The 27263-nt window shown below is 45.2% G+C and overlaps 1 protein-coding gene across 1 annotated transcript; it reads right to left on the bottom strand.

Annotated features, from left to right (window-relative positions):
* Positions 1-452: 452 nt before the first annotated feature.
* Positions 453-26291, bottom strand: PXDC1 (PX domain containing 1). Its single transcript, XM_061449379.1, has 5 exons — positions 25667-26291; positions 12579-12670; positions 12178-12295; positions 7978-8089; positions 453-2073 (listed from the first exon to the last, which is right to left on the bottom strand). Exons 1-5 carry the CDS (start codon positions 25920-25922, stop codon positions 1956-1958), a joined length of 696 nt encoding a protein of 231 aa, XP_061305363.1. The 5' UTR covers positions 25923-26291; the 3' UTR covers positions 453-1955.
* Between the last annotated feature and the right edge of the window lie 972 nt (positions 26292-27263).

Genomic DNA, 27263 nt, shown 5'->3' on the forward strand with positions numbered 1-27263 from the left:
CTGAAATAAGAGTTAAAACTAAAAATGAGAGTAAATAAATGAGAGAAACCTTCCCATTCTAATTCAAGAGGCTACTCAGAAAGCCTTTGTATGACTGAGAACATCCATTTCTCTTCCAGAAATCTATCATGAAAGAATCTGCTTTATCTTCAAAAAGAATAACTGCCAGATTCAATTTCACTTACAGTCTTGAAAATGCAGAATTCCTCCACTAAATTTAGTGGCACTAAACCACATACACCTAGACACAAAATCAACAGTTAGATGGAGAGGTTTGACAGGGGAATACACCATATCTACAATATGGGCAACTCATGGAGCACAGAAAGACTTGGCCAAACTCGGCACGTTTCCAAAACTACTAGAAAAAGAAAGCGGGTTTGGCATGGCTGGGAAAGCATCTTCAAATAAACAAACAAAAAAGAGGAAGGCACTGTTTTGAGCTGCAGACATGTACTGAAGGTGAGCTATATTTTATTTCATTAAAATATATTTTTAAAACATACTGTGTAAAAGAATTAGGATTCTCAATAATTTATTATTTACATTAGCAAATTCTGTTTGACTGTTATGCTATAGATAGAAAGTCTGCAGAAGGGAGATGTATCAACTTCTTCAGGACCAAGCAAGCCCTTTTACCAAGAAACAAGTTCAAAATGCATTCCTTCCCATTTTGATCCATCCTAATTCATGTTTGCAAACAGATTGCGAAAAACTCAGTGAAAGGTCACGTTTATGTTGAGCACTCACAGTGAGAGCTGGGATTTCAGAGTGCTTCATGAGAGACACCCCGAGGAGATTTCAACATTGCAACTACTCAGTAGTCAAGAGGCTGCAGGGTCCAATCCTGCTCTTGCTTCCACTGTCCTGCCTCCACTAAAATCCATGGCATTACATGACAATGACGGCTGCTCCCAGCCACACGGGCAGATGTTGAAAAGCTAGACAGGCTCCTTGAGCCAGGCTGGCAGCAGAGAGAATGCTTTTTCTACCGCTGTAGAAACACCGTAGCTTGCCATTCTTTTTCAGTCCGAACACAACATAAATCTCATTACCTTTCTACCCATCCTCTGGGAAGAAATATGCATGAGGAATTCTCTCTCTGATGTAAACAACTGTAAGCACCATTCACATTTGCTAGTCCACATGAAAAAAATCATATCCAAGTGCCTGCCATAGCCCTGACCCTTTTTAGCAGGGCAGCTCAGCTTTCCCATCAGCTTTCCAGATCTCTGAAATCATACAGGTACCCCAAAATCATGCACAGTCCATTGCAATGCCAGCTGCTGTCTGCTTTACTATTCCAGGAAAGAGTAGTTGCTTCTTCAGTAATTCTATAAAATCCCATGATTAAAAGAAGTAAAGCAGTCAACTCGTGTTCTGTTTCCTCTAGGCACTCAATGGTATTCCTGACATCTCATGTAAGGCACCAGTCCTCCGGTAGCTGAGCAAAAAGTGACCCACAAGACCTCCATTAAGCAACTGCAGAGGGAACTGACAAAATTCAGCTGGTTTGCTTGCCTTCTTGCTTACATAGCATAAAAAGAGTGGTGATGCCATCTGGGGAAGTTTCTCGTGGTATCCTAAAAGAGGAAGTCTCAACTTGCACTGCAACCCAAGCAGCGTGGGTGACAGCATACTACAGCACAAGTTTCTAATGGCTGTGCCAGAGTGGCAATTCCCACAGACATAGCAGAGATTTCCTTGAGCTCCAAGAGGCCTCTGTTGTCTTGGTTTCACATAAAATGAGTTTGTTGTCAACAGCAAAGCAGTTACCTCCTTACAAGATGTCTCCATCACACACAACAGAGGGCTTTGTAGTGCACTTGATGTAGCTTCTCTGCTATTGGTCCTGCCTGCACAGCCATATTCACAGAGATGCAACACCGGTGATAGCAGAGCCTATGGACAAAGAGGTCGGCTGGATGCTGGCTGACTGCATCACTAAGCAGCCTTCAGTCCAGAATATCAGTCTCGAATGGGACCAGGTGGTAGTATGTCAGATTGGTGACATAAGCTGTTGGATCATCACTGTCTTCTAGCTCTGAGGTAAAGTCACTAACACTTTCGAACCTAAGGAGAAATAAATAAATAAAAAACATGAACACTGAATGGCATTAAGTCATTAATGTTCATTCAGAAAATCAAAGTCAAAGGAGTTGGAAGAAGGGTACTGAGGGAAAGGGAGAAGTCTAGGTTATCTGAAGACTGACGCCTGGAAATTTTGAGAAAAGACATTTGCAAGGGGACTACTTGGGAAAAGGGCTGCAGGCAGGAATGCTGCATAGCAGCTGGTACTACATGTTAATATTCTGAGTAAATGAAACGTGGACTTGTTTCACACCAGAGCAGTGTTGCAGTAGAAGTGCTTCTAATGCTGGTTTGCAGCTTCAGCTTTGTGAAGCTCAGCTTGCAAGACAAAGTTCTAGAGTCTTAACTCTTTCTCCAAAGCTTCAGCTTTCACTCCGTCTTTTGGCAGCCTGACATGCGAATTCATACTAGAAGTTGTCAATTAAGATTCATGCAGATCAACTGTGAATCATGAAGCTATAGTTTCTCTGACATCAGCCTACCTGTCCAAGTTAGGACACACCTGCAATGGCATCTACTGTCACTTTCATAAATTAAGGCTCAACCTTTCTAGAGAGAGTTGAGAAGTAAATGGAAAACATTGCTCTGCATGGCCTTAAACAGAAAGCCTGCTTCTTTATAATCTACGGAAACAAATAAGATGAAGATTTTGCTTTCAGTAAAACAGGATGACTATTCCCACTTAAAACTGTGCTGAAACACAGCTGCAAAGCATACTAGGAGAGCAAGTTTTCTTCTCTTCAGATAGCAAGTCTTCAGTAAAAGGGACTTTTGTGACTCCTTTCTGGTATTACACTGACTCTTCACAGCACTTGTTATTATAATACCTGAACTTCATATCTCACTGTTAACACTGCATTTAAGATAAGCCAGATTAAAAACATTATTAATTTGTTTTCAGCCCCCAGGGCTCCCTTCCTACTAACAAAGGAATAATTTCCTGGGACAGCGTTTCTTGTCTAGCAATTCTGGATACCGCTACAATGAGATTTTTATGAGTCCAGAATAGTTTTTTCTGTGGAATGGGAAAATCTTCCCGGAAAGTACTCAGAGCTGGTCCCATCTGCACCTCCTCCTTCCCACACCCATGTGTATATGAATAAGCCACAGGCCAATGAGAACCACAATGCACACAAGCAAATCATCTTGTTACCCCTGACTTTCAAATCTACTAGTGAGGAAGGGAAGAAGCAGCAAGTGAGCCCTGGAAGACTGAATCATGCAGCTGAGGTACACATCCTTCCATTTTGTTCTCACAGTGTGTAGCAACAACACAAAACGACTCAGTTCCCACATAAAAGTGGAAAGGAAACTGCCACTGTTTCCGGTCTGAACTTGACTCTCACCCTTTCACTTCACAGGTAGTGAAGTGTCTTCTCTGGGTTTGGTTTTTGTATGAGGTCAAATGTAAAATGTATGAGGTCAAATAGGAAACAATTATTACAGTTTCCTTCCTCCAGAGCCTCGCTGTCCTCCCAGTGGCACAAGATTCAGGTTTTGACAAGCAGAGACTATCCAAATATAGAGAGATTCACACATTTACTTTCACTTGCTTTGGTATTTTTCTTCCCACTTCCTAACTCCTGTGTTAAAACCTGAACTTCTGCAAGGATTACCTATGGTCTCATGCCTGTTCTCAACCAGAAAGCACCAACTTGTTAAACCTTCCTCACTTACACCATTCCTGTTCCAAGGAGGCTTAAATTTTTGGAGTAAGAAGGCATCTTACATCTTCCTAGATAGCCTAGCAGTGAAAGGCAGTCACTGCAGGCCAAGGGTTAAATCTCAGCTCAGTTCAAGCAAAGGACTTGAAGAACTGTGAGATTTCTTTTTCTCACACTCTCTCTTTAATATTTTGACGGAAATGGCATTCATTCTGCACCTCTTTTTTAACTATGAGGGTCACAACGTTTTTGAGCAGAAACGCATTGATTTTCTCCTGCAGTGCTGTTGCTATGCTCTTTACTTACAATGAAACAGAAATGAGGCTAAACTTTGAATGTTTATTACACTCATTCCTCTACAGCCCCCAGGCTATTTGCCTGCCTGCATGTGTGGGAACACGTGCGGAAGGGAGTTGACTTGGTATCATCTTGCAAATACTTCACAGGTCACGTTGTGCTGTCTTAAGGACTGCTAGTGATCCAGAAACAACAGATTATGCTTATCAGTGAGGCAGACAGAAGAAAGCAGAAGAGGAGTCAAGAAAGTTATTCAGATTCTGCTCTCTTTCTCTTGTCAATTGTATAAAAGCAGATTATAATAACAGGAAGGGCACACAGATTCTGTGGTTCTTCAGCCTCACTGATCGGGTACTACAAGTGGCATGTGAGGTACAAAGCAGCTGCATTCACATGCTGTGGTTACTCAGAAAGCCTTCCTTGCCACCAAAAAGGAAGCATGGTCACAGAGTCTGCAAAGCACTGCTCTAGATTGCTCAAATGAAACCAAACCAAATAAACCAGGACTGTCTACTACAGCTAGAGGCTGTATAGGACACCCAACAGTCAAAATGCTTGTGTACTGCTTCAAATAGGTCTTTTTTGCAAAATGAACTTTGCAAACTACTATGGACAGTCAGATTCCTAAATGCCTAAACCCTTGCTACTTTTTCCCCAAAGTACCCTGACAGATGCTTCTTGTGCTGTAAGATAACCTTCCTTATCCTTTTAATCCCTGTTAATGCATTTCAGTTGTTGCTCTTATTCACCAGGAAGAAGAGGGAAGCAAGGTACACAGAAGCTAATGCTTGGACAGGTTACTCTTTGCCAGGTAAAAAACTGTCTGGATTGCCAGGCCAAAAGAGCTACGATGAATGGAGTTTAATCCAGTTGGAGGCTGGTCACAAGTGGTCTTCCCCAGGGCTCAATACTGGGGCCAGTTCTGTTTAATACCTCTATCTATGATTTGGCCAAGGGGATCAAGTGCACCCTTAGTAAGTTTGCAGACACTATCAAGTTAGGCAGGAGTGTTCATCTGCTTGACTGTAGGAAAGTTCTATGGAGGGATCTAGATAGGCTGGATCAATGGCACAACTTAAGGCCATTTCTTCTCATTCTGTCACCTGTTACTTGGGAGATGAGAGCAGCACCCACCTCACTACAACCTTCTTTCAGGTAGTTGTAGAGAGCAATAAGGTCTCCCCTGAGCCTTTTCTTCTCCAGACTAAACAACCCCAGTTCCCTCAGCTGTTCCTCATAAGACTTGTGCTCCAGACCCTTCACCAGATTCACTGGTAGAAACCCTCTTCTCTGGATCCCCTCCAGCACCTCAATGTCTTTCTTGTAATGAGGGGCACAGAACTGAATACAGTATTCAAGGTGTGGCCTCACCAGTGCCCAGTACAGGGGGACGATCACTGCCCTGGCCCTGCTGGCTATGCTATTTCTGGTACAGGACAGGATGCTCTTGGCCTTCTTGGCTGCCTGGGCACAAGCTGGCTCATGCTCTTCGGCCGTCAATCAGCACTCCCAGGTCCTATTCCACTGAGCAGCTTTCCAGCCACTCTTCTCCAAGACTGTAGCATTGCATGGGGTTGTTGTGGCCCAAATGCAGGACCCGGCACTTTGCCTTGTTGAACCTCTTACCACTGGCCACAGCCCATTGGCCACAGGCCATCCAGCCTGTCTAGATCTCTCTGCAGAGCCTTCCTATCCCTCAGCAGATCAATGCTCCCACCCAAGTTGGTGTCATCTGTGAATTTACTAAGGGTGCACACAATCCCCTCATCCAGATCATCAATGAAGATATTAAACAACACCAGCCCTAATACCAAGCCCTGAGGACATCACTAGTGGCCAGTCACCAAACAGATGTGACACCATTTACCAGCACTTTTTGGGTTCTGCCATCCAACCAGTAATTTACCACACATGAAAGGACTATTTATACCCCATGGATGTTGAGCACACTGGGTTCACCATATTTTTCCAACAGTACAGTGTACTGCCAACTAAAATTAGAGAGAAAATGAAGGAAGAAGAAAGCAACTACTTCAGAACAAGAGTAAGCAATTTCAGTTGCAAAAATGTTATAGTTTCTTTTGCAAGAAGTATGAGACTTTTCAGCTGGTGGATCACTGGGTAGGTAGCACTGCAGACTAGAACAGCTAAGCAGTGCAGCAGAACATCGGGGAACGAATACTACCTGTTGGAACTTCAAGTGCTTCCCCCAAAAATACAGATTTGCTTTGCAAAATGTCTGATTCAAGTACATCAGCAGACAAAACATAGAAGTCACACAGCATTCAATGCTGATGAAAGGAAAAGGTCCCCATCTGAAGATATACAAGTTCACTAGGAATCGACTCATTTCAGAATAGAAGACACCAACCCTGTAAATCTAATTTTACGTAGACCAAAAAGGAACTGCATGAGATCTTAAAAGATTTTAAAGCTTCGTTTCTAGTCTACTAACCTACATCAAAAGTAACAGCATAGAAAACTTCTGCTTTTTAAAAAGTTCAGTTTTTACAGAACAGCTGTGCTACACAAATGCTATTATCTCCTAGCTATTACCTCAACGACACAGTACAGCTACAGGATGGGCAAATTTAGGGAACCATGTAAAATAGGCATTTAAAACTTATTAACTTCTTTACTCTTGATTTAACTTCCTTCAGGGAAGAAAAAATACAAATGCACAAAGCCAGGCTGTTTTCCTAGATTATTTCTTCCACTGCAGTTCCTGGGAAACCATGCCTACCACACAGTTTTTAGATTAGTATTTTCTGCCCTTAATAGTCTCTGACTTCAACGGGGTGACAGTTTCAGATAATGACAGGTTTTGATTCAGACCAGTAAGGTTTGCTTGGGCTGCAGCAACTTTAATTTTCAGACACTGGCCTTACAGAATTACCTCCAGTGTGTTGCTTCAGCCTCATTAATACAAGCTCGTAATCCTAGATGCTGTTAGCAAGGTCAAGGTTCAAAACACTAAGTGCTAAATTAATAGAAAGACTTCAAGAAATTACGCTGGAGCCAGAGATACACCCCAACCCCTGACAAAATCTTGTCAAGCTATAAACCTTTCCACAGATTGGCAATAGTCACATTTCAGTTGTGGCAAGACAAAGCACAGCATTCAAAGATAAAGCCCCCATAAGGCTTTTAGTATTCTGTTTCCATCATTTTGACTGCTCTAATGAAAAAGTAGGTCAGTGTTTCTCATTAAAAATATTTAAATGCTTCACAACCTGAAGCTTATTGAAATATCAATCACCTGCTATGACAGAAATCTGTAGGAGCAGACTCCCATCAATACACATCTGTCAACACAGTCATTAACTTACAACCTACATAAAAGCCCTCCTGGTTACAGGTCTCTGACCCCAGAATACCTACATGCATTAGGAGGCAGAATATACAAATAAGACTAGTCTAACTTCCCCCTGCCATAATGAAATACACATGCTTTACCAAGTCTCTCCATCACAGCACCTGAGCAGCTGCTGAGCTTCCTTTGATTACGTTCAGGGATGTGTGTCCCTCTTCAGCATGGTGTTTTGCTTCCCAAATAAAGCAAACTTTTTGTCTTAGGATATTCCATTTGTAAGGATGTTTGTCAGGAGCTCAATGAGAGAAAGAAAAAACTCCTCTGTTCTCACCTGGCAGGACACCTATGCCAGTCACAGCTGTTTTTCATACACAGAGGACTGAGCTCCTTGGTGTCAATCGTTCTCACCAGCAGCCACCATATCCATTTTAACAGAAAGAGCTGTGAAGCCTTAGCAATCAGGCTCAGTAATATTTAACCAGTCAGAATGACAGCTGTACCTGTCTTACTGCTAAACAGAAGATAACATTTTGCTGGGGGGGAGGGTCGTGGGGAGAAAAGGTTCAGTTTATCTGAAGCTGACAGCATTACTGATGCACAAACCCCACTTACAAGTGTTCTGCTGAATCTACATCCAGGTGCTTCTCTTTTCCATTGGGTATACTGTGGTCAATGACTATTGTTTCAGTGTTGGCTAAACAAAATCCATTTGATCGCATGATTTCTGCCAGGAGAAGAAAGGAAACAAGATGATAATAGTAAAAAAAAAAAACAAAACAAAAAACACAACCCTGGAAAACAACTGCATATCATATGTAATTGACATGGTTAGAAACTGAGATGTGTGTGTGTGTGTGACATTGAAGATCTGCACATGAAAGCAGGAATAAACAGAGTTGGTTTCACAGCTGCTTACATCTGCAAGCTGCCAGTGCTTAAGCAATTTTATGTAAATAATCAGTTTGAGGCCCAGTTTCAGCTGTTATTGCCAGTGGCAAAATTCCCATCACCCTTAGCAGAATGGCAGCCCATCCATACATTTCAACCTGCCACTACCAAAACATAATTGTATGGACAGTCCCAGGCTTAAGCCAATTAAGCAAAAATCAAAAAGAAGGAAAAAGGAAATAAAAAGTGATCTTCCAAGTTAATTCAACCACCATCATGTAAAGCAATACCATCTTCTATACTGCCTTCAACTCTTCTTATTTGTTTCTCATTGTGTAAGAAGTCTTCAATCAAGAATAGCTAAAACTTGCACTTAATTCCACTGACTTATTACCATCGGGAGAGTTTATAATTAAAGAATAGTATTTGATGTGAATGAGAAGTCAATCCACATTTATGCTAGATGGAAAGGCAAACTAAGCAAGCCACAAGGATTTATTTTGCTCACACAACCTTAGATGAAGCTGGGGCCACCACAAAATGAACATACATCTCTACAGAAATCAGCACTGACTTAAGTAAGTGTCTCAAGGCATGAGAACCCTGTGTTATAGCCTTGTTATCAGCACAAAGAAAAGGAAATTACTCTGTGACAAAAAATATGATAGACACAAGACACATACAGGGAATCCTCAAACAAATTTCAACTGTAAGTAATGAGTTCAAGTAATGAGCAGGAGATAAGACAGAAAGAAGAAGGGGGGGTTATCTTTTCAAATGTACATTACATGTTCTTAAATTAAAGTAAAATCAGAACTCACTTCAATGTGTTTCTTGAGAAAGTCATCTTTGACTTACAGTCTGTATTTTACTGGGACTCACTTTAGCAGACTATGTTTAGGGGTGGTAAGAACACTAAATCCCACCAGAATCACTCTTCACCCATAACTCATTTTAAACCAATACCGTACTGCAGAATAAGACTTGTACTATCAATTCAAATTCAGTTTTCCACCTAAGAGGGTGGCCCTTTCTTCCCCATTACCTACCATCCTAAGCAGTACCACGTGCGGGACAGTTTGGGTTTTCTTCAGAAAACCCAAGACCTTTTTGGCTGCTTTTCTAAGTCTGCAAGCCACGCAGGAAGCTGCACTCTAACATGAACGCCAGTGTTTCCCTAGCGTCCTCGACATCACCTAAGAGTTACAGCATTTCACTGCTGAGTCAACGGCTTCAGATGCTAACATCTACCGCCATCTACTGACGGCGCTTGCAGACACCGAAACCATTTCCAGCGCGCAACATGCAGGCCGGTCAAGTACGAATTATCATCAAATTTCTGCCTGTGTTCTTTGCAGCAATAGCTTAAATGATAAAACTAATTACCAAAAGATGCTTTTGGATAGCTGCATAGGTAGGAAAATCTTCAATTAATTAATTATGACTCATTTCTACCAAAATTAATTCAGAATTAAAACAAAACATGTAATTATTCAGCTAAAATGGTTTACACAGCTCCTCTATATACAGGCTTGCAGGTCTGTTCCCTTTGCTGCCAGGTTCTGTCCATCAGCCAGGTACCCTTGTTCTCATTTAGATTAGATACTAGGAAAGAATTCTTCACTATGAGGGTGGTCAGGCACTGGCACAGGTTGCCCTGCGAAGCTGTGGCTGCCTCATCCCTGGCAGTGTTTAAGGCCAGGTTGGATGGGGCTTTGAGCAAGGGAGGTGTCCCTACCCATGGCAGGGGGTTGGAACTAGATGAGCTTTAAGGCACCTTACCAAACTGTTCTATGAGTCTATGATACACTTTGACCATCTTTTCTCTGTTGTACCCATCATATGACATATTCAGTCACACAGACACAGAGTACATGTGCCCTAAGGGGTACACACCCTCCCCAAAATCGTATTAAACCCTTCCAAACAGCAAAAAGCCCTGAGCCAGAACGATGCTGCAATTCCAAATACATGTAATGTTATTTTCTAACCAATGTAATTCCAAAAACATTTATTCTTGATATTTACCTGTTAGAAAACAAATAAACCCTGCAAGGTGCCACTGACAGCAGCCACCCTTTGAAATATTTTTACAGCATATAATTTGGGAATCTTTAATTTCATAATGGGCAGGTGCTAGAACCCACTTTGCAGCTCCAGTCTTACAGAGTAGCAACATATTTCAGACAAAACCAATGAATATGATCTTCAGGGTCAGAGCTAAGAGCACATCTTGGTGTTCAGGAGCAAAACAAGTAACCACATTCACCCTTTGGGAGATGACTAATGTCAGGAACACACACATGAGGAATTTTACCTGAGGTTTCCACATTAATTTAGGGCAACATCCAAACCTCCCAAGCCACAGACGGGGCATGAGGCACACATGTCAGCTCCTGTCTCTTGTTCCGGGAAGCCAGACCTGTATCACCCCACTTTGCAGTACAGCCCTGGGAACTCTTCTTTACAATCCCTGTGATGCACTGTAGCTTGGGCTCAGGATGGCCCTACAAGAAGACACTGGCCCAGACAGGCTGGCAAGACCACACTTCTCACTGAGGCTCTATATTATGCAGTACACTTCTAAGGAGTCACTGGTGGGCTTGTAAACCATTTGTCATTTAATTTAAAGAGTATTTATTTAATGGAGGACTAGTTCACTTAGAACTAGAGCTTGGGGTCAATTACAACATGTCTTCCCCGTGTATAAGACCAACCGTTCTGGACACACTGTTTATGTCTTTAGCATGTTGACACCCTGATTGGCCGTTACTGATACACTGTTAGTACCTAAGAAAATGGATACTAGTTTTATGCTAAACACTTTATGCACTTTAGAGGACAATGTAGTGTTTCACTTTATTTCTCTCTCTGAAATAAGCTCTTTCGACGACACAAAACCAGCAGTTGCCATTAGGCTCAAACAAAATGTTTCAGCATAGAAACAGAAAACCAAGCATGCCTAAAGCTCACAAACTTTTAAACCATGGTCAGTAGCAGATGAAGAAGGAAAAAAATGAAAGAATACGCAAGGATAGAGTAATACTGCTCTCCATTTCACCCACTAGCAATCTGTGGTTTAGAAACTTTCTATGCCTCCACCTGTGACAAGTCGCAATGTACTTTTCCTCCACTTGCTTGTCTAACTCCTTTTTGAAGTCATTCATGCTTTCAGTTCCACCATATGCTATGACAATGAGTTCCACTCCTCAACTGTGTTCCATATGGAAACAAAACAACATTATAACCTTTCTTTCTTCTGTTTAAAGCCTGTTGTCTGTCAACATTATTGGAGAACCTATAGCTCTTGTTTCATGGGAAGTACAGGCTAATTGACCTCCTTCTATTCACAGCTTTGTAGACTTCCATCATATCCCCACTCTGTCATCTCTTCTCAAAGTTGAAGTGCCCTTCCTTGTTTAACCTTTTTCTTAGAGAAGCTGTTAAATGATTTGAATCCTTGTCCTTTATTTGCATGCTTTTAAATTCTTTAGTATCCTTTTTGAGATGGAGAAAAGAGAATTGCGCACGCTGCATTCAAGATGGGGTTGTGCTCCTTTCCTAATGATACCAAGTATTCTCACTGCTGGTTTTGCTCATCACTTGGCGCTGAGCTTACATTTTCACTGAACTGTATCAATAGCCTCAAAATTTCTTTCCAAGGTGGTAACAGCACTATCATACATGATGACAGTGAGGACTGCATTTTCCTCACATCCACTTCTTTGCCTTAATCAGCCTTCGATTTCACCTGCCATTTTATTGCCTGAATGCATGTTGCATAGTACATCATGTCTAATTTTATGTTCTATATCATAACGCAAAGTAACTTTGGAATTGCTGATGGAGAAAACATAAAGGGAAGAAAAAATAATTTTCATTCTGTAATTCTTGTGTAGACCGTAGGAAGCTAAGAACTCTTACCTGATATTTTAACTGGACTTTGAAAGCTTGGCTGAATTTTATGGACGTTGTCATTTTTTAGAACTTGGTCCAAAGGAGATCTCTCAAAGAATGTGAGGACAACTTCAGATCTTGAATACTTAAAAGACAAAAAGAAACAGACACCCATTTTTTGCCAGTAGTTTGTTTTGTCCTCTTTTCTCTTTCTACCCTTTCTCAGTACAAAAGGAAGACTTATTACAAGCAATAGCTTGGGGACATCATCACAGAGTTCTGGCACTCGCCACTTCTTCAAGATACTCAATAACCTGCTGCTTTTTTCCAGAGTTTGGCAAAGCCCATCACTTTCTATCTGCATGAAAGTGCACATCACCATGAAGGAGGAGTCAAGCTGGGCTAAATGTGGAACTTGGCTTACTCACCTTCCATGGCATGTTTATAATAGTCTTCAAAAGCTTTTCCACCTCATTAAGTCTGGCTTCTATATCATGGGCTTCTTTTATTGTGATGAGCCCTAGAAACAAAGTAGAGAGATTATGAGTGCAGACAAAAGCACACTTCCATGTGTACACACATTTCAGCAGCCAGAAGCAGCCACTCATGAAGGTGTGGAACAACCTCAAATATCATGCCTCCTGGAAATGTCTTTTAACCCACACTGATGACAAAGCATGTACCCCAAACAGAGATGGGTGTAGTTACAAGCAGAGTTGCAAGCCTAAAAACAGATTCAGTTGTTTATGATCATATTTAAGAGTTGCAAGACAAGCAGAAGTAGAACCACCTACGCCCTCACCCACAGTTTCACTACACAGCATTCCCAGCAGTGATAATCAAACAGCCTGTTTTCTGCTTCCAAATACCATGATTCATCCTTTTTCCTGTCAATACACAGCAAAAGAACCCAAGAAAGAACCCAAACACCACAATCCACAGATAAGAGGAAAAAACTAAACACTAGCTAAACAAAAGGCTTTGAGGGCAGCCTTTTATTTCTCTGCATGTAAGGTGCAGTGAGCAGCCCAAAGAAGATTTCTCAGTATCACGTTCTTCAAGTGCAAAACAACTTTGTGTGTGTGTGTGTATATATATATATGCACTAATCACTGAATTATCACAGTGCTGCAGAAGGGATTAAAGTGGAAATGTGCTGTCCAGTGTCCAGAATGATACATTACAATGTTTCTAATTTTGAATTGCCCAGCGTGGGATCTTCAACTGTAATACCACATTTCATATGTATAACGTGCAGGGCACCTGTAAGTTCCCCTTGCTCTAGCAGGCTCAGGGAAATACAGCATAGGTTATATGAATGTACAGGTTGTATGAATGTACCCCAAAATCCCCCATCCCCCTTGCAGCCTTTTTATTTCTGATCTTTGTAACCTACTTTTTCTAACCCAGTCATCATTTCACCTCCACACTCATGCATGTTTTCTAAGGAGCAGGATACACAGATGAAAATGAAATACCTAAGAGATTATTAAACTCAACAAGCTCCACTGGTAAACCAAACCAAGCCAAAATCAAAACCAAAAAAAAAACCCCATAAAAACCCTAAAACAAACAAAAAGCAAAAAGCTGGAGCAGAAAAAGATCCAATAAATCAAAACTACCAAAACTAAAAATCTGCAAAGCAGCCTGTGAGAATCACTTGTGTGTATCAGTTCAAGATACTAAACTTGTGTTAAACTAAGTGCATCTCTATCTCCCTACTGAAAAGATAAACATACAGAAAGAACAATCAAACATGCAGTGTAGGGATAACATCCACGAACAGTTTCAGTCTGCACCAGTCCTTGTTGCTGGTTACCGACAAGATACAATCCCATGCAAACTTTCCAGATGAAAGTGTGACTTTGAAGCTGTCAGCTCTCCTCCAATTACAGTTTTAAATAAAATGGGGATTGTTTCTGGAGCAACCAGGTTTACCTGATGGTTGTCCCACAAAAGGAGCCTGGTTGCACAAGCCCTTCTATTGCTTGACAGTCCTTTATTTTCCTGGTTTTGCCAGCACATACAACCGCACCCTGGTACAGCTCACTCCCTCTTGACATGAAGCAGAGCATACCAGCAGGCATATAAGCTGTGTATCCTGCTTTGACCAGTGTACATGAGAGTCAGGTAGCTTTGCATGGAAATTCTCTGAAAGGCTGGAAACATGAATTAACTCATCTGCATGGGTCCCCAGACTGTGTATTAGCTGGGTTGTGCTTGACATTACAGACCTCAATTGCAGACCAGCACCCTTCATTTTCCTAACTGCTGGGTGTGAGCAGGCCTGGGTGGATCTGCTTTGGCCCCTCCACAAACATGTTCCCATCCCACATTTGAACAAAGTTCAAACCTTTCAAAAAAGGTGTTTTCATCTTCCCTAAAAAAAAGAGCTGCCAACAGCCCCACTGCTCAGACACCCACCTGTGATGTTGGAAATTAGAAACACGCTGTCACCCTGCAATAGCCCACATCAGAGAAAACAGATCTAGCCACCCCGGTGCCAGCTGCCATGGGGTGCCTCCACTTCTCCTGCTAGTCCTGATCCTGTCTGCATATATACTGACACAGCAGAGCAGAGACTGCCCGACTGCAGCTCTCACCTTGCAGGAAACACCTCATTGCTGACCCACCCAGGATTCAGCATTCAACCGCTTTCTCTTGAATATGCCTTCCACCTCAGACCCTTTCCCAAATAAGCATTTACTGTTGAAACTAGGAAGAGGGATACTTTCAAACAAATGAAGACATTCAGATCAGAGCGGGGGGTGGGGGGGGTGGGGGGGGTGGGAGGGTAAGAACTAAAAAATACCTCACCAACAACACTGAATATTCATCTGAGGAAAACCAGCCAAGCAGTTAGGATTTTCTCTCATTAGTAATCAGAGAGAGCATCTGCAGCTCCACACTGCCTTTTTATGCTGCAGCAAGAAAAGTCCAACAAGGCCGTCAGCCTGTCACACTGTCACAGATCACCCAGTGGGAGGTTTTACAGCTTCTGGCATTCACCAGGAATCTCCACCCCTGGTATATTCCTCCTTCCAGCTCTTGGAAAGGCACCAGCCATGCAAACCCACGCTCTGACTTGGAAACTGGCACAGATGACTTGTAACATCTGACACTGTTTCTTACTGCAGCTTTTAGTAATTTCAAAACCGAAAGGCAGACAGCGTAGGATGGACAGTAAATGATACAGCTTCCTATATATGTGCTTAATGATTACAGATGCACAGCTTTGGGATCTAAAGCTGCTGACCTTACATGAATTCCCTGTACAGGGAATTCAGTTTGGCTGGGCTAAAGCCTTTCTTTTCATACATCCACAGTCCAAATACACAGTAACTGCTTGAATGTGTGTATATATATATATTGAACCCTGTCATTTCTTCTGCAATAGCCACAAAGTTTATAAGGCCCTCATTTATCTTAAGTCTCTGTTTTTAAGAGTTAACAGATGGCCTTGTGGTTTTCAGTTAGTCTTAGTCTGTGATCCTACAGCCCAAGGGATTGCTCACAACCCTACAGCCACGTTAACTGGAGCAAGGCACTGCCTACCCAAGCAGCCAGGAAGAGCAGAGGACCCTGACTCTCCTCTTGATCCCTTTCAGCACCCCCTAACTGGCTGCTGTCACCCACCACAGCACAGACACGCATTAGGAACACTGTGGGTTTGCAAGGTGAAGTCTCTGGTGGCAGCACTGCTTTAACAGGCTTTCACCCTCCCTTGCAACTCATTTCCTCTCCCACACCGCAACACAGGGCTGCCTCTGTTTTGGCATCACAATTAGCTGAGCAGTGGGGAATGCCTTGAACTGCTCTTGTCAAAGGCTTCACTTCAGGAAACCCCAGCCTTTGCAGAAGTAAGAGACTACAGGCTAGGGTGCCCCATTCAAACTCCTCTCTCACCCAGGCACTATACTGAGTTTGAGCAGGAAACAGGACTTGTACAAAGAAGCTCATGGAAGTGCAACCAAGATTTCCAGCTCTATTCTTCACTTTGTGGGGTTTCACCCCTGCCTGTTTTCTTCTCCGTGTTCAGAAGCTTTAATGAGGCAGAGAAAGGAAAAAACAAAAGTCAGAGACTGGTGTAGAATCTCCAGATGCTGGAAACACATGAGCAAACAGACACACACACACGTGCCAGCTGACTCTGCAGACAGAGCCCAGCACCTCCACCATCCATTAACCCTGACACAAACACACGGCAAGCTGGATGCATCTGGAGTGCACAGGACTCACTGGCCACGTATGCAGCATCTGTACAACATCTGTACAGCATCTGTACAGCACCATCTGTACATCAAAACATGTCTTGAGGCTGTTGTCTCTGCCCACAGACTATAAATATGTGCCTGCCTTTCCATCTGGATCTTTTAGACCCCAAGAACCCTTATTCAGACAGTTTACTATAAAACAAAAATAAGACACCAGTAAAGCAACCAGTAGCCTGGAACTGGCTGTGCTTTATTCCACTCGTTCAGCCATGCCACAGAGCTGAGCTTAGAGCTGGGAAATCTCCTAGTGAGGTCATGGCAAAAGGCTGCTCTCATGCCTTTTCCTCTGCTCTGGCCCCTGTATGACTGCTAATGGAAAACATGCACAAATTCCTCCCAGGAAAACTGCTCTCTGTTTTGTTACCCATACTGTGCTTGGACAATTATTATTTCAAGTGATTTAAATGATATAAACACCTATGCCTATAGGGCTTGAGGTAAACTGAAGTCCCACTGACTCCATTTTTACCACAAACTCTGTTGCCAAATATCACAAACCTCTAAGATTTCATTACCCTGTGCACAAGGGAGCCCACATGCTGGGTGATAGGAAGGATGATACAGGCACACCACCTAACCCAGGGTGGCACTCACCTGTACTTGGAAAATATGCTTTCAGCAGGGCTCTGTTGTGTGCACAACCACCCTAGTCAGTGACCTAATTCAATCCCTTTGCCCTCTTCTCTGCCCCCTTCCAGACAACGAGTCCCAGGATTTGCCCACAGTTTGAGACCAAGCAACTTTACACATAGCAACATGTCTCTGGAAAAACACTGCCCATGCAGCACCAGAGTCCTGCAGCATCCTTCCTGCTCTGGGACCCTGGTGCCGGAGCAGCTGCAGGAGGCTGAGAGCAGGCCAGCAGCTGTGTACCTGGCACACTGGCTCACAGCGTGGGAGAGGGGCCCAGAGCTGCAAATGACAGGAAATGAGCTTAGCAGAGGAGGAGAAGGAGCTGGGAGCCAATTCCTGATGTCAGCACAAAAGCCATGATAGGCCTGTCCTATTCCTGCCATGCGAGCCACCAAATCTGCAACTAATGACATTTTGACAACTGCAGGTAACATGCTGCATGCTTCTACCAAACAACAGCAATCATCACAGCATGTGCTCCTTGGCTTGTAATGAAATCACAATGCAGCCTTGACAGCCAGTGTCCACAATGAACACCTTCCTTGGAATGAACTCAATCCTCTAGTGCCTCCAAGGAAGAGTAAGTTCATGCCTAGGTCAAGTATGTCTCATATCATCATCTCTCAATGATGACACACAGAAGTCTGTTTCTCTAGAGACGTGTTGCTATGTACAAGTCACTATGTATACATGATCTCAAACTGTGGGCAAACCCTATTTCTCCAACCTGAAGCACTCCACTTCAGGCTTGTGGTCAGGGGAGGAATAAATTACGTCAAAGGAATCTCCTACTTTCTCAAAATCAGTTCAGTATGTATAGGAGGCTGAGCAAGAGCAGAAGCGAAGGTGTACTTTCTGAAGATGCATGCAAGATGGAATGGCAATACTCCTAAATGCTGTGTATTTTAGTATGTACATGAAGATCAAAATATTGCACCTCACCTAATCTTCTCTCCATCCCCTATGGGATGACTGCACAGTAGGTATCCTATGAAAACAGTGGCAAATAAATCCAGGGAGAAATCTTACTGCATTCTGCTAACCTACCTGCAAGAAAGTTTTAAGGCCTAGAGATTCCGATCTTGAACCTATCCTTCTCTCTTTGCACAAGCCCATGAGCAGCAGTTAGGGACTTCAAAACTTTAGGCAAGACACTTAAGCTGTCTTGCACAGGAAAATACTACTCTGCTGCCTCTCCTGATCAGGCTGTATGGCTTCAATAGGAAATATGCCACTTTTCCCCAGTTACAGTATTCATTAACAGTGCAGCACTCAGTCTTTTTATCCTGTGCCCTCATTCTTCCTTTCCCTCAGATATGTTCTAACCCATGTGCACACACACAATTTAGGATGAAGACCCCAGCCATGAGAGGATGTATACAAAATCACAGAATAATGTCCAATGGAAGAGTTTCATCTCGTTCATCCAAAGAAAGGCCGGCTCCAAAGTCAGATCAGGCTGCTGGGGACCATGTTCAGTTGACTTCTGAGTAACCCCACGGATAGATATTCCACAGAATCTTGCAGGAACTGAAGCTACTCAGGAACATGGATTAGGGCTGAAAGACAGTAACTCAGCCCAATGTTTTCTGCTATTTTGCTCCTTTGCACTGCTTTGCATTTCCCTTTCTGCTGAACTGGCCTCTTCTCAAGACCACTTCAGTTGGCATCTTTCCCTGCTTCATGGCCATGATGCCTCTCTCTCCCAGCAGCTGCCACTGTAGAATACCTCATCCCTGCAGATTCATGTTTCCTCAGCCTTGCTGCCTGGGAACTATGGCATTAGCCACCTCAGACTGGACTCTGATGAGACCCAGACAGCTCCCGTTTACAGCTGCCTCCTCTGATGGAGGAGAATAGGATAAAAGGTCATCAGAAGGACAAATGAATACTCAATGGTTTGTAAAGGCAGGAAATTACAAAGAAATAACAGATGGGAAAGCTTGTTTCACACAACTTTTCTTCACTAACTCTGCAGAAATAACACCACAGGAATCCCTTAAGTCCAAAGTTTTGATAAAATCCAGAGAAAGGCAGATAATTACAGGCAATCAGAGATATCAGATCTCCAATTACTTGAGACCAGGACTGTCACTTTTTTGTTCTCTGCTGGTTACTCATGCTGTCTTCTGCAGCATCTGGTTCTCATCACTAAAGGCAAGATCCCAGAGCTAGCTATGGCACTGGCCTGACTCTGTATGGCAGTTCCAGCAACAGCTCTTAGATGCCTAACTCTACCACACCCCTCTCTTGGGGCAGACACACTTGCCCCTTCCCCTCGTGGGGAAATTCATCCGTCAAACATGACTAGAATCTCTAAAGCCTTTACAAAAGGTTTACTATTTATGCAGTATCCCTGACAAGGCCCATCTCTTGGTGGCATCAGGGAACAGCTAAAAAGATATGACAGAGTTGAAAAGAGAGGTGCAAGGAGGTGGATTTTTTTGTTACATGTCATGCTGCCCTTCTTAAACTTGAGGCTGGAGAACAAAATAGGGACAGGATTTTTCAAGAGGTATGACTACACAGTGTGCATGTAAGTCACTCCCTACTTTTAGAAGTCCCAATAGGTAGCAATGAGCATATTAAAGATACTAAGAGAAGTCTGTTAGATGCAGAAAGAAAGGGAGCTTTCAAAACCCTGCCTGCACTGCCCACACCTAGCTCTAAAATGGGCCATTTCTTCCTTTGCAGTTCATATGCAGCAGATGTAAAAATACAGACAGAGCAAAGTCCTATCCAAACAACTGCCCAACTGAAATCCTCCAGAGCATAGGTTGTGACCATGACTACCTGATGACCCTGGCACACTCGAATACCCATGCAAAGCAGGGAGGCAAGTTAAAAGCTGAGAAGTCCAGACTCTCAAGCTGATGTTTTTTCCACATATATATTTTTAGTTACAGGATCTCCCAGGATCTGGATGGGAGGTGACACCTCCTGGTAACAGTCAGCCTCACAGAGCTCCTTGTCTTGATGCTGATGAGCCACAAGAAAGAAAAAGATGTCAAAGAAGCATGAGATAAAAGTGAACATAGCGGTCAAAGCATGATGAAAAATGCAGTATTTCTTATCAGGTGAGAACTGTCATGAAAAAAAACCACCTCTTTTCCATCATTGCCATTCCTTTCCACCAAAATCCTCCTAGACACATTGCCTCTATCCACCACAAAAAGACGACTTGTGCTTCTCTTTACAACACAGCCAGCTTCATTTATCTCCGTCATTACTGATGAACCATGAAATTTAGCTAATAAAAAACAAACCCAGAAGCCCCAAACTTCATTTTGGTTATGCAGCACTGTTAGAGCCTGATAACCAAGAGCTGCATCTTTTGTCTGCCAGACAGAAGCTCTGAGCAAGCTCCACTAATGAACTGTTGACAATGTCAACAATGAAAAGAGCACAATAGATGCAGTGTATTTATATGTATTGTCACAGCACCGGAACAGCTGCTGTCTGTGGAAACCACTATGCTGTCTCTGTAGAGCTCCCTCTTCTCACAAATCACACTCCCAGATGGTCGTGTAAACAACAACAACACTATAATACAGCATACAGAAAACCGTAAGTTAGAACACAACATTTGCAAGCAAACATAATGTTCCTGGGCTGGCTCTTTAGGAACTGCCTTCTGCATTGTGCAAGTCCTTCCAACGGCAGCCCTGGAGGAGCTTCCCATGTGTGCTTCCTGGAGCACAGCCACTCGGACACTGAAAACAGCTGATTGACTGCTTCCTGTATGAGGCAACCAGGCTGGGGGGCAGAGACTCAGACCTAGAGCCCAGTGTTAGTCATCTGGGAGGGATTGCTCAGGGTCTGCCGCAGGTGAAGTGACCACCTCTATGCTATGAGGCAAGCTACAGACACAAAGTTTCTATAGGAAATCTCCACCACTACTGGAGAGCTTCTATGGATGGACAGTGGTTGAGCCCCAGCAAAGCAGAATGAAACAGAAAAGTTCCAGAGAGTCACAGATAGTCACAGATGGCACCAAGATGGTGATGGAAACCTGGAGGCAGTCAAAGGGAACAGAAAGTGGCTCAGGGAAAGCAACTTGGAGAAGCAGAGAGAAAATAACAGAAAGGAGAGCAAGGGGAAAAGGCCACAACAGATCAGAATGAGTCAGAGGAGGCATGGAAAAAAGGAGGTGGAGAAAAATGAGCACTTTGGAAAGTAAGAAAAATAAATAAATCTGTAAGGCTGAAGAAAGTTTCTGATGACTGAGTATCAGAGCAGGACCAGGCGCTACATGTAGGCACAATATGCACAGTGACACTGCAAGAGTACCCGAGCATCTGTTCTGATGACAAAGGCAACAAAACAGTGGCAGAGGAGGATTGCCAGAAACCACCCTGCCACTCCAAGGGCAAAATAAACCCCAGCTTTGACAGGCTGCTAATGAGCTCTGCAGGCTTCCTGGTCCAATGCTTAAGGGGCTGATCCTGCCCACACTGAAGTCAGAAGCAAGTGTCTTGACTGTTGACTGCGCTGAAACTGGATCAAGTTCTGGGATAAATCTTAGATAAGAACCCACCAGAAGTAATATTTAGAGAAAACAGAAGGGGAACAAAAGAGTACTTTTCCAGGTTTATACTTTACTTCCAGTGTCTATTGGCCTGTTGCATTATTTTTAAATCTTTGATTCTAAGTTGGCTTCAAAGTCCATAGTGCTGCCTTTCTCATGAAGACTGATTTACATACAAAGCTTGTTTATTTTTCACATAGAAAAGACAGTTTAGCAACATGAGGCTGTGTTATAGCTCTGCTAAAAGTGAACTAGCCTGTGTTTTATTGTGATTCTCTTCTGTGCATTTGCCTAGAGCAAGGGATGGGCACGTTTCAGACACAAAATACTAGCAAGTTACTAGTAACATCACAGTGAATCATATTTAGTCACCCTGCAGGTATGCACATATTTAACCTTGTTTACCAGCTTACTAGAAGGATGTCCTGTGTTGTTGAATGTCCTTGGCCCTTAGCATCACAGCAAGCTCCAGATGCCAAGCGTGTACTTTGCCACGTGTTCTATTAGTTATCAAAGACAAGACCAGATTGTGTGAATGCCATATTCCCCCTGGGGACCTCCCCTCTTTTAGTATCAAGAAAGGGTAAGATGAACAGCCACTGCAGAAAACTATACTTCCCATTCTCTCCTCTGTAATCTCAAAGCACTCAGCAGCTCCAAGAAATAGAGAGGGAAAGCATTGTGGAAGTCAGTCCAAGGGAACAAAGGTGAAGAAAGGAATGGAGAGGATGGTTTGCTGTTGCTGAGCAAGGAAAGCAGCACACTCTTGCTCAGTATGAGCTGTTTGCTGAAGCCAGCAATAATGGTAACAACCAACGCTTTCTAATATTGCTGATGTTAAAAAAAAAAATAAATCTTCTTTTAAGAAGTTAATAACATCAAATAGCTCAAGCTTTCACTCCTCAACCATATCCCTTAAACGTAACGTACTGCAGCTTGACTGAGCTGTAGGATAATGCTTGTCCTTTTAATGCTCCTTAGGCAAATCTGTAGGGACTCTGGAGTCCTTCAATGCAATGCAAATTTCATTTGCAACATTTTACCACTTCCTCCAGATAAAAGGCACAGCTAATAATTACCTTCTTTCAGAAAGACCAAGATAAACACACACACATATACAAACTCACGTATGCATATACATTTGTACGTATATAAAAATACACACAAACATGTAAGACTGAACATACAAGGGTGTGCTTTTGTCAGGTGTTTTTGCTGGACTAAGTACATTGAGTTTCACTGTAGGCTCTAGGATGTCTGTTTTTAAACAGGACATTAAGAAACCATGCTTACCACATGAGTCTTGTAAAGGCCGGATACGGCTCATGCAATCTCTTCTTACATCCAAACTTTGCATCAATGTCACCTAGTTAAATGAGATTTTTACGTTTCAATTTTGTGAAGTTATACATGGCTGTGGCCGGTCGCTTTAACATGCTGGTGTGATGAAGTGTCCTCTGTGCAGAGAAACACACTCTGCAAAGTCATCTTCTTTAGAGCAGGAGCAGCGTAATTTTAAACAGAGTATTACTGACATTGTGAAGCAAACTGTGATTGCTTTGACACTGCTCCTGATTCTTATTCTGTCTCTGTTGCACAGTTAACCCAACCCCCTCATCAAGCTGAACAATCATGGTCTGCTTATATTGGGTTTCGATTTTTTAAATCCTGGACTGACGCTTTGCTCATTCCCAATTCTACTGAGGTCGGTACGCCTGCTCCTGAGATAAGGGTAAGTGAAGGTTGCTGGCTCCAGGTTGTAGGCAGGAATTGAGTGTTGCAGGCTGAGGATGCTTATGCTTTCCCAGCTCTTCATGCACTAAGGGTGTATGGGACTGTAAAGTAAAGCCAGTGAAAGGGACTATAATCCCATCTAGCTCCAACTGCATAAATGATGCCTTAGAGAGATGTGAAAACAGTTTAATATTTTTCAAAAGCTGTGGCAGGTCTTGAAACAGGAGAGAAACCACGCTCACTTGAAAGGGCACTGAGGAATGAGAATGGCTTTAGGATGCACAGGGGCTCCTGTGCCTAAGTGATGGGGAGGGAGCAAGCTGGGAGGGGCTAGAGGCCAGCACCAGCAAGGACTGTGTCCATCTGCAGCCAGACTCATAACACACCCTGGCACAGCTGCCAAGCTACTTCTCAGAGCCCAATAAAGCCAACAGGTAAAAGGACTACTGGCACCCTGAGAAGTCAAATTTTAGTCACAGTGACCCTGGCAGGTGCTGTGACCTGCAGGCCACAGGCAGGCTTACCTCAGACCTACCCAGAATCCTCAAAATCCAGGGCCCAGCTGCCAAGCGCACATAAAGGCCATTTTATTTAGAATTTACTGCCACTCAGCACTGTTAAAACTCAAGCTTGGAGTACTTTAGGTAGGGCACCTGCAAAGGATAATAATTTTTCACAATACTTGAGATCCCCGGTCAGCAACCTAGTTGAGTGAGACACTGCGTAAGAACAGTGTGGCCCGCACACAGCAGTGCTGGGGGTATGGGAGAGGGGTCTGCAGGAACAGCCAACGGACTCCCCCATTCCCAGGCTGTACCCAAGCTGGGAGAAGACAGCCCCCCCTCCATCACCCAGCCCCGCAAGCATACCCCACCGGAGCGGGCAGCCAGCGGCTGGCGGGGCCTCCGACACGCCGGCAGCCCTGCGCCCTTCCCAGCCGTCTGCAGAGGGCACTCGGGACCTGCGAGCAGCGGCGGCGGTGGCGGATCTCCCGGAGCCGGCGGGGCCGGGTGGCCACTCCCGGCTGAGAGAAGGTAAAAGTCCAGCGCCGGGAGACATCCGAAGAAGGCAAAGAGCGGGAAAGGTATGGGCAGTTTAGACGAAGCACCAGAAATAATCTTCCCCCCACCCCACCACCAGGGATCTGGCAGGACTGCAAGAAAATTACTTTTCTCACTGGGAACCCACGTCAGAAAATATCCTTGGAGGGTCAGCCTAGGGGGAGGTCTATGGATTCCCCCCCTCCGCAGGGCACAGAGCCAGCTGCCACACAGGTAGGGCCCCGAAATAAGCACCCGATAATATCAAAGGCAGACCCTCTGCAAAGGGGTCCCGCTAACAAGGTGAGACGCGAAACGAGCGCAGGGTTGAACTTCGCCAACCTCTCACAGAGGAAAACACATGAAATACCGGCCTCTCCCCTTTCCTATTCAATCATTAATGTGGTTACTGAAACCGGGGGGCTGGGGGGGGGGGGGGGGGGGGGGGAGGGAAGTGCTGCACACACATCCATTTTCAGATGAGCGGATGCTCCGCACCACTCTACACACTTGAAATATTTTCGAGCAAAACACGTAACTGTACCTAAAAAACACCCCACACAAATTAAAGCCAACCCCCAAGACAGCTTAACAGGTACATTCTGCTTCTGCTCAAAGAGACGTGAGAAGAGGCAACATCCCCCGAGTTGGGTTAATCCACTTCAGAAACGAAAACGGAAAACACGGTTCTAAACGCTGGTGTAATTCCCTGTTTCGCAGAAGTTATGCGAGGAATTATGCCAGCTCCCAGAGCTGCTCCGTCCGCTGCCAAGCGCCGCAGCCTTGCGTCTATTTTCCTCTCCTTGTGGCAAACAACATACCAACATGCAGAGATTTTTCAGCTACAGTCCTCCTGCCAACAACCCCCCCAGCCCTCCCTCGGGAAGCCTCGGGGAGGCCGGAGGCATCGGGGAGGGGCAGCGCGATCGGGGACCCTCAGCCCAGCTCGGGGCCACAAGTCGCCGCACAGCTGGGGACAGCGGCGGGGCTGGGGACTGCTTCCCGCCCGGCTCGCCTCCCGGGTTGCGGGGCTACCCTTCATTCCCCCCCCCCCCCCCCTCCCCCCATATTCACCAAAAACATTACAACAGAAATCAACGACTCGGGAGGAGTTTCCGACCGCAAAACGCAGCTTCTCTGTCCCCCCTTCCCGCCCCGTCCGGTCTGGTCCCGCCGCGGATCCGGCTCCTCACCCCCTTCCCCTCCGCCAGTGGGGACCGTCCTCCCGCCCGCCCTGCCACCGGCACCCCCGGGGAAGAGCCCGACCGCCCAGCAGCGAGAGTCCGACCAGCGGAGGATGCTCAAACCTTGGAGCAAGGGGGATCGGGACAGCTCGGGCCGGTCCTCGGGGAAGGAGTCAAGGAGCCGCTTGAAGAGGCGGCCGAGGTCGGAGTAGCTGCGGTGCAGGTAGAGGATGTTGCGGTCCGACCACTCGGTACGGATCTCGTAAAACTCCTCCTCGTCGCCCCGCCGGCTGATGATGAGCCGCCTGATGCCGTTCACCCAGCAGCCCCGCACGTACATGTTCACCAGCGAGGTGCCTTCAAACACGGCCGAGGCCATCCCGCCGCCTCCCGCGCATCCCCCGCAGCCGGCGGAGGGCGAAGCGCACCGCCCCGCGCCGCCGCGGCCAAGTTAACAGGAGGAGGAGGAAGAGGAGGAGGAGAAGAAGGAGGAGGAGGAAGGGAGAAGGGGGGTTCCACCCGCCGCCCGGCCCGGCTCTGCCCTGCCCGGCGGGGCTGTGCCACCACCCGGCGCTGGAGGGAGATGTCCCGCCGGCGCCTCACAGACGACAGCTCTCGGAGAAGGGCCGGCCCGGGCACCCCGGCCCCTGCTCCGCCTAGCCCCAGGCAGGGAGCGGAGCGGCTCTCACCCCTCCCGGGGCGGAGAGCGGGGTGGCCCGGCCCCTTCTTCCCCTTCAAATCGGGGGGAGCGCGGCTGCCCGCGGCCACTTAACTACCCCTCCCCGGTCCCGGTCGCGGCCCAGGCGCCACCGCCCACCCCTTGCGACAAACACACGTTGTCCCCGTTGCGGGATCCTCCTCTTCCTTCTCGGGACGATTTCGCAGACGCCGCAGACATCACGAGGACATTTTTTCTCCTCCCAGTGGCCCCTCAAGTGTTTTTTTTAATTTTTTTTTTTTTAAATAAATTTAAAAACTTCCATCCGGGCCCGCCGAGGGAGGAAAAGGGGGAACTTGCTTACAACGTCTGCGAGGTTGTCAGCCCCCAGCAGCGCCCCACGGTTGAAGAGCGTCCCTCTGTGCCCCGGGAAACCTAAACCGAGACCCCAGCAGCCAAGACCTCGGCATCTCTGGGGAGAGGGAGGTGCACTGAGGAGAGGAAAAGCAGGAGGAAGGGAGTACACCGCTGGTGCCTGGGACTTCTTCGGCCTTTTCTTAATAGTCTGGTGGGACGCCATCCCTGAGGGAACCTCCAGCAGCATCTCATACGGAGGGTGATGGGGAGGTCTGCACTTGGGAATGCAGCCTCCTCTTCCAATGGGATCCCAAACTGTCCTAATGCACAGAGAGTAGGGCACTGGGAGAGCCGGCGGGGGCTGCACTGGTTATTTGGCAAAATAAAAAATGCATTGTAAAGCAAGGAAGCCTGTGGGAGGTACCTGGATACCTGAAAACGCCTAGGAGCTGCAGGGTTAAAATATACATACTGAAGGTGAACTGAATGACAGTGCGGTGATGTGGGATGCATCATCTCGGACTGGCCTTTGCTTGAAGGCTGTGGCCTCTCGCAGTGGGCTTTCTGCTGCAGGGGGGGCTTGGCATGGCAGAGGGAGGCCACTTCCCAGGGTCATGCCATGTCCCAGGGCAGGAGAGACCCCTCCTGTTTGTATAATTTGGGAAGGTCAGAGGTCATCACACTCACATTACATATTATCAAATT

Source organism: Pezoporus flaviventris, unplaced genomic scaffold, assembly GCF_033815535.1.
Source record: "Pezoporus flaviventris isolate CSIRO_AGI_PZ_B2104156 unplaced genomic scaffold, CSIRO_AGI_Pfla_v1 ptg000007l, whole genome shotgun sequence".
NCBI lineage: Eukaryota > Metazoa > Chordata > Aves > Psittaciformes > Psittacidae > Pezoporus > Pezoporus flaviventris.

Excerpts from the sequence above, each read along its gene's own strand:
- PXDC1 (XM_061449379.1), bottom strand. The coding sequence starts at position 25,922 with ATGGCCTCGGCCGTGTTTGAAGGCACCTCGCTGGTGAACATGTACGTG. Across the intron at positions 12,296-12,578 it reads TTATAAACATGCCATGGAAG|TATTCAAGATCTGAAGTTGT; the intron begins GTGAGTAAGCCA and ends TTGTCTTTTAAG. Across the intron at positions 8,090-12,177 it reads AAGTCCAGTTAAAATATCAG|AAATCATGCGATCAAATGGA; the intron begins GTAAGAGTTCTT and ends TTCTCCTGGCAG.